At 39.8% G+C, this 7945-nt stretch overlaps 1 protein-coding gene across 1 annotated transcript; it reads right to left on the reverse strand.

Annotated features, from left to right (window-relative positions):
• Positions 1–253: 253 nt before the first annotated feature.
• Positions 254–7620, reverse strand: LOC125508399 (DEAD-box ATP-dependent RNA helicase 5). Its single transcript, XM_048673105.1, has 12 exons — positions 7039–7620; positions 6820–6944; positions 5752–5859; positions 5521–5601; positions 4450–4528; positions 3481–3566; positions 3284–3408; positions 2592–2660; positions 2414–2507; positions 1486–1650; positions 1251–1343; positions 254–555 (listed from the first exon to the last, which is right to left on the reverse strand). The coding sequence occupies exons 1-12, from the start codon at positions 7523–7525 to the stop codon at positions 463–465; spliced, it is 1605 nt and encodes a 534-aa protein (XP_048529062.1). The 5' UTR covers positions 7526–7620; the 3' UTR covers positions 254–462.
• Between the last annotated feature and the right edge of the window lie 325 nt (positions 7621–7945).

The following is a 7945-nucleotide window of genomic DNA, read 5'->3' on the forward strand; positions in this document are numbered from 1 at the left end:
TCATGTCCAACTTAATGCAAATCACACATCGTTTATCCTCCAATTTGCAGTATGTCATTGGAGATGCTCTTAGTAGTACTGATGTAATTGAGTGGAAATAAACTTGAAGCGTTGGAGATGCCCTTAGTACTGATAATGAAGTTAAGTGGAAATGCGAATGGATCTTCACGATTTTACTTAAGTATTATATTTCTGACACGTGAACAAATTTATATGCTGATAATAGTGCAGCAATTCCAAGGAAACAAACAAGTGCACCACGGAATCACTAGCTTGTGACATAATAGGCTGCCGATACTGTTTTGGTACATTTCAAGCTTTACTGTTTTTTCTTCACTTCCAAAAAGAACATAGAAACCACCCTCAGGAAAACAAGTAAAGGATTGACCTAAATCTAAATGATACTACGGTATCGGATGAATTTTCTACTGTTGTATGACCAACACCAGCAAAGTAAGTTAGTTACTCCTCGTCTGAATCACCGAATGTGATCTTTGTTGATTTAGGAGCATCTGCTGTGATTTCCTTGAAGTGGGAACCATAGATCTTTGATTCCTGCCCAAGAATAATTAAGACATTATGTAAGGTCATTCATGACAGACTGCATCCTCAATTTAAAACACTGCAGCAAATCTTAGAACAGACAGGCTTAACAATACAGCCTCCTTGAAGTAATTTATCATGAATGCTTACGATATGACCTTACAAATGCACTTTTGATCATCAGGTGATATGTTCCAACATCAAGAGAGATTTTCACAGTTTTCCCAGGTGTTCGATATTTTACAATCACAATTCAAATTTTAATGATAGAAAATTAAAGAAATTAGAAACTACTTGGAACGCATTCAGACGTAAAGTTCAACCCAGATAGGCCAGTAAAAGATAACAAAACCAACAGAACCTTTTAGTAATATAAGAATCTTATATACTAACATCAGAAAATATGCAACATTATGAAAATTATGCATTAGTATCACATTTCAGTTAGTTATTAACCCATCCATAATTTCACATACAATTTCCCCCATGAAAAACATATCAGACAAAGCATGCTGATGTACCAGGTGGACAATCAACCATATCGGCAAACATCTTACCAACTTACCATATGGTATTATTGAAACCAGAGGCCATATATGGTATTATCAGACAAAGCATCTGTCCATACCATGTGTGTTCTTCGTATGCTTAAAATATAACTTCTAAAAGGAAAATATGAGATGTAAAGTTTCCAGCTAGCCACAAACCTTTTTCTTCACATGTGTGCCAAATTTCGTAAGGGCTGGAGGAACAACCTGATCAGCCTCCCGTAAAACATTGACAAGCTCACCAGCAAGTCCCTGTATATGAGATTAAAACAGCAACATTACATGAGGAGTAACTTAACACTTTCAAGGTTTCTCCGTCTCTAGTCTATACATGAGTAACTTATAACACTTTCAAGGTTTCTCTGTCTCTAGTCTATACATGATCTCAAGTTACCTTGTCCGCTTGAGTGAAGAATGTATGTGCAACACCTTTCTTGCCTGCACGACCTGTCCTTCCAATCCTGTGTACATAATCCTCCGTGGTCAAAGGAAAACTATAATTGATGACAACTTCAACATCAGGAATGTCAAGTCCTCGTGAAGCCACATCCGTCGCAATCTGCAATAATTACAATGTAGTAACACTGACTTGGTGAAACAAGAAAGCCATATAAAAAGTAATATATTGAACTAAAACCACGACAAGAATTATGGAACGGAGGGAGTACTATATAACAAACAAGGGCAGTGGATAATGTCCAATGGTACCCTATTTCCAACATAAATATATTCATCCAAAACATTCTAATATATAGATTATGTCTCATTTTTATGTTCACATTTTAACTTTCATGAAAATCTTAACATTCTTATGGGCTGTGAAAGAAAACGAGCCCAAGCACTCCTCTTTCTTGTTCTTTTAATGTAGACTACAAACTAACAAAAAATCAAAAGAATTTGAGCAAACATGATTCACTCTAGTATCATGCTAGATTTTTTTTAACTTCACGAATTTTCTACAATCATTGATTTTCACCATCTGCGCTTGGGCGCAGAAAATCCATGTCCCAGCAAACATGCTGACAAATCATAGGATGAAAACCAAAATAAAGGATAAAATGCTGAGACTTAATATCGTGATTCTGCCATACCGCCAGAACGGTTATTATATTTGATAAGCAATTCTCATAATTATATTGGTTAAGTTCATAAGGTTAATCTTTTGAAAGACATTGATAAATAGTTGAAGATATCAAAAAACTCCACAGAAGATTTCTTCAAGGTTCAACCTCAGATTGCAAAATAAGGAAGAGGTCATGTTTAAATGCTAGCCTACAAGCGAACTATTCAGGAGTACATGAAAAGTCAGAGAATAAGCATACCATTAAAGGACATTTTCCTTCTTTAAATAAAGATAAGGCTTTTGTTCTATCATGCTGAGCCTTGTCTCCATGGACAGAAACAGCTTTCCACCCCCTTCAGAATAAACATATATAGATTAAACTAAAGAAGAGGAAATATGTAATAGAAGTATTGACTTGCTGACAAAAAAAATGGTACCTTTTATTAAGCATTGCTTCTACTCGCCCAGCTTCTTTCTTGTACAACACAAAAACTAAAACCCGGTTGCTGTTGCATCAAACACAGGAAGTGCAATTTTCTCAGACCCATATTAACAGTTCAGGCCCAAAAAAGGACTTACAGGTAAGTGTTATATATACTGAAAATTCAAGTTTGTGTGAAGCAATATCATTATACTCAGACAGATTATCAAATAATACTAAAACTAAATATCGCATATATCCTGAGTCATAGCATACTGCTGTTCTGAGAAGTTAGCCACAAGAAAAGATTGCTAGAGAGGAGACTAGGACAGCAATGTTTGGAAGCAGTAGAAATTGGGAAGATAAGAGAACAGGGGAGTATGGATCCGCCAATTGTACTTGACTGCCTGCAAGATGTAAGGGGAGAAGGGTGGGGATATATGCTAGCCTCCAGACCTATGATGGCAATGTACAGGAAGAAAGGTCAAACAATAGATTGATGCGAATCGTGGAATCATTTCTTTGTCAAACTAGGAATCTTAAGTTTGAAATCTGAGAGGGGGATAGGTGGGCTAAATAGTTCTATGATTTCAAGCTGAGTAGCTGACCACCAATGTTTCTATTTAATGACCTTCTCTAAATTGTTGCAGCTTTCATCAGTCTTGCTAATCGCAACCAGCAGCATGTGAAATTTGTACAGCAATATACCTCTGTGCTCGATGATACTTGTCGAGCAAAGCAACTAATCTTGAATCCCGTGCTCTATCATCCAATACTTCAACAATTTGCATCACATCATGATTAGCTGCGAGATCTTCCGATCCAACAACAACCTACGATAAGGTGTCACAAGGTCAGCAAAAAGCAATCAGGTATCATGAAAGGTGAAAACAGAGAAACATTACCTTTATTGGATTCGGATCCATAAACTCTTGAGCTAGCTGGTGGACAGCAAAAGGCCATGTTGCACTGAACATAACCATCTGACGCACTACATTAAGACATTGTATATTTATGGATCATATAGAAAAGAAAAGTTTAGGGCCATTGATACAAAGACATCCAGAGAAAAAAATGGTATCAGTAAGCTGCAAAAGTATAGGCATTGATAAGCAGTAAACGGTATGAATAGCCATGGCAATTCATTGACTCTTGAATGCAGTCCATGTAGAAGGTCAAAGTACCGACCTATTGCTTCCACACAATACAATCATCACAATTTCTACATCATACTAAACACAGCATGCTTAAACTTCATAGACAGCTTAAGTTTACAGCCGAGGGTAAAATGGTAGCAAGCTTATATATCCAGCAAAAAAACACAGGTGCAGGTGCATATCTCTAGTTATTTTGTCATCCCTCTTGCGCCAATGTATGTCAACTTTTTGGCATACATGCGCTCAATACCAAACAGATAGTACTGACATAGTATGAAAGATAACTGCTAGAAGCTACTAGCTCTCACCCAGGACTCTCCGTTTCTGAAGAGACGTATTTCACAAATGGGATTCTGTCTTGATGTGCTTCATACACACGTACACAAAAGAGCCACTACTTAGTACGAAGCTTTATTAGATATCCATACTGCGCAACCTTGTGTTACAAGGAGGACTCTTGGTCCTTTTATAGAGTTACAGACCAACCCTACTAGCTGTCTATTGGTTGGCATTCTTAAGCATGACCAACTTTACAGCTAATGGTCAACTTGTACTTGCTTCTACTACTCTTTCTTACCAATATGCAATTATCCATAACCTGGACTAGAAACATAATTGTGACAATGTTAATACTAACAATATCAATGATAGAACAGACCCTGCAGTTCCTGGCCCTACCCGCCCACACATACAAACACACATGGGATAGAGACTAACCCGATGATGTTTGGCTTAAAATCGCCCTGACCTCAGGTTCAAAACCCATATCCAGCATCCGATCTGCTTCATCAAGAACCTACAAGATACAAACATGTCTTAATGGGATACTTGTGAAACTCAATTCAACAATAGAGACAAAATTTAATGCAAGGATGGATGAACTAATGGTAAGCATAATATTGGCAGTAATCCCAAGAAACGCTGCAGGTGACTGCACTGCTGCCATATGCTGATTCATTATGAAACTTTTCATCATGACCACCCTGTGTTTAATTCTAGTCATTGCTGGTTAATTACATCCAAAAGAGAGAAGGGTGTAGGAAGGGAAAGTGCCTTCAGTTATTTTGTTCATACTAATTTGAGTTGTATCACCAACAGTATTTTTACAATTATGAATTGGGCAACCAGGTGGTTTTAAAGAGTATGAGCAAACCTGGAAGTTTAAGCTATGTAAATAACTAAATCAGTTTGTTAAGAATTAAGAATTATGTAAATAACTATTATCATTCTACCACCAACATTTCTTTTTTCAGAATTATGAGTTGGGCACCCACATGGTGCTATGAGTATGAGAAAACCTGGAAGTTCAAGTTATGTAAATAACTAAACCAATTTGTTAAGACTATGATCAGTGACAACAGCATGATATGGTTAGGGAAAAAGAAAGTTAAAGCTATGGAAATAATTTAAGCATTTTATGTCATACATAGTTATTTTACCAATGACCTATCACTCAACTATCCATGTATGGAAATTTGATTAAACCACGTGAACGTTTTCATGTACAAATGTTCAACAAAACAAGCAACCGTACGCTACAATGTTACTGGAGTCCAATCATGCACTTACTTTTCTTGCTAAGTGTGTCCTGTATTCAAGATCAAAATATAATGCAATATACTTTCTGTTAACAGGTATGAGCCTTCTAAAAGAATACTAGAGCACAAACTCCACAACAAACATAAAATATCACACGATGATGCTCAAGTTACGTCCGTATAAGAAAAATTATTTTGCAAATCACAACCACAAATAACAGAAGAACTAACAGAAATACAGTCAACTTACCACAAAAGAAACCTCGTTAAGACGACAAACACCCATTTCAATGAGGTCTTTCATACGACCAGGAGTTCCTATGACTATTTCCTGGTAGAACAGTAACAAAATAAGCGAATGGAAGGCCAGACAACGAAAAAAATCATAAGGCTAACTCTTTGATAGGAAAAACTTCAAATCACGATATGATGAAACAATCAGTAGGGTAAGCAAGAAAAAATCGAGTTTGTGTTATCTTACAACTCCAGATTTAAGGGAAGATATTTGGGGTCCTTTTGATGTTCCACCATAGAGGCACACTGAATTTATCCCGCATGGCGCACCAGCTTCAGTAAGTACATCTGCGATCTAACACAGTAATAAAGCTTAAGTCATTTCAGTATATTTAATTCTAAAGAGACAAGTTCTTATGATAAGAATATGGCAATATCCCAGTTAGCAAAGCCTATCTATGACCGTGAAACGGTAGACAAAGGTTAAAACATGATTATGCCATTCCCTTTAAGCTGCTCAGATAAGATTCAAGAGATAGAATAGCAAGTGGGGTCAAATTGGAAAGAACTGAAAATCATAGATACGGAAAACTGCACATAAGAGTTGACAATGGCACATGCTTAGGGCATGTACAATGCATAGCCTCAAGGTGATGCCTCGCATGCCATGTAGGATCGGATATGACGTAAAGTAGGTTCGGATAGGGAAGCGGGATCCTCTTCAGGAGGCGGGTGCTTGAAGAGAAAAAGTGTGGTCCGGTGACAAATGCTGAAAAGGTTGGAGTAAAAAGTAGAGATGCATGTGTATTAGAGTCTTTATTTTCTATTTCTTAATAAGGCCCACTAGTGGTAGCTTGCATTGGGGAGAAAAAATAAATGTAGATGCCTCAAATTACTTTTTGGCATGGGGCATATGTATCCATATGCCACCATTGTACATGCCCTTAAGCACTTCAGAAACACTGCTCCTACCAACCATTCAATATTAATGATTCTTAAAAAGTGGCAGTGGGGGTAAGTAAAAGTGTGTACAAAAAACTCCAAAAAAAATATGCTACTGACAATGTAAGTGTCATCCTCATAAATAATTATGCCAAAACAATGCCAAATCAGGGAAGCCACAAAGATACAGCTTTAACTGAAACACTTCAATGAAGAAACATAGAAAATGCGCAGAGCATCACACGCTAGCTGTATCACGTGTCGTTATTGTTGACGCCAGTAGCTCTAATTTACTGCCACAGCAGATGAATAGCATCTACCCAAACATTGAAAATGACATTGACAGCACAATGAACATGTGGTACAGGTTTACCTGCTGAGCAAGCTCCCTTGTTGGAGCCAGCATGAGGCATCGCGGCAACCCCTTCTTGGCGCCTTTTTCACTCAGCTTCTTCCTGACGTGCATCAGCGCCGGCACACCAAACGCAATAGTCTTCCCTGGCATAGGGAAATTACAACGAACGCAACATATTAACACGGTGAAGAGATAGGATAACGAAACAGGAGCAGAAATTGCAGAATTGTACAGTACCAGATCCGGTGGCAGCGATGCCAATGAAATCGCGGCCATCGAGGAGATACGGCCAGGCTAGCGCCTGGATGGGTGACGGCCGGTCGAACCCCTTGCAGCAGTCGAGCACCTGGGTTGGCAGCGCCGCGGCGGCGAAGGAGTTGAGCGGCGCATACTTGGGGTCCGCGAACCCCTTCCCAGTCACCGCCACGCTCTTCTCCACGGCCCCTCCTTGGTCCGGTTCCTCTGTGGCCACCCCTCTCTTCTTGCTGCTCTTGGCCTCTTCTTCCGCCGCTGCCTCCTCGGCCTCTGCCGCTAGCTTCCGCTTCTTGTCCTTGCTCTTTTTATCCTTCTTTCTCTTGTTGGATAGTTCCTCCTGTTCCGCCGCTACCTCCTCGGCCTCGGCCTCGGCCGCTGACTTCGGCTTCTTCTCCTTCTTCTTGCTCTTTTTATCCTTCTTTCTCTCGTTGGATGGTTCCTCCTGCGTAGAGAGGAGTTTGGGGTCCATGGCGGCGGCGGCGGCGGCGGCGGCGGTGGACGAGGGAAGAGCCGGGGTTCGTGGAAGAGAAAGGAAGGCCGGGGGGAGGTTGATTTTAGGGCACTACGTGAAAAATCATATTTATGGAAAGGGAGCGGCTGGATCTCATCTCAGTGTGCGTGCGTTGTGGGCTTCGCAATGTGGGCTGACATTGGGTTGCGTTCTGTGCGTTCAGCCTTCTGCCTGAGTTTGTTTTTTCTTTTTTGCACATTTAAAAGGTAATAAAAGAGGCTAGCCAACTCCCCTCCGGAAGGCTCCCCCGATTGGGCCTTCGTGGGCCGTCGGATCTGGCTCTCGGACACGTCTAAGCCGTTAGATCTTCAGAACGGTTAAACTCGATTTTCACCTCACGGTTGTTTTCGTTGGCCAATGACTAGTGGGCTCGTCTCG

This window comes from Triticum urartu, chromosome 5 (genome assembly GCF_003073215.2).
Source record: "Triticum urartu cultivar G1812 chromosome 5, Tu2.1, whole genome shotgun sequence".
NCBI lineage: Eukaryota > Viridiplantae > Streptophyta > Magnoliopsida > Poales > Poaceae > Triticum > Triticum urartu.

Bases quoted from the DNA above. Each gene is read 5' to 3' on its own strand.
- LOC125508399 (XM_048673105.1), bottom strand. From the start codon at position 7,525: ATGGACCCCAAACTCCTCTCTACGCAGGAGGAACCATCCAACGAGAGA. The intron at 3,409-3,480 runs GTAATGTTTCTC...ACCTTATCGTAG, and splicing joins TGGATCCGAATCCAATAAAG to GTTGTTGTTGGATCGGAAGA. The intron at 1,344-1,485 runs GTAACTTGAGAT...TCTCATATACAG, and splicing joins TCTTCACTCAAGCGGACAAG to GGACTTGCTGGTGAGCTTGT.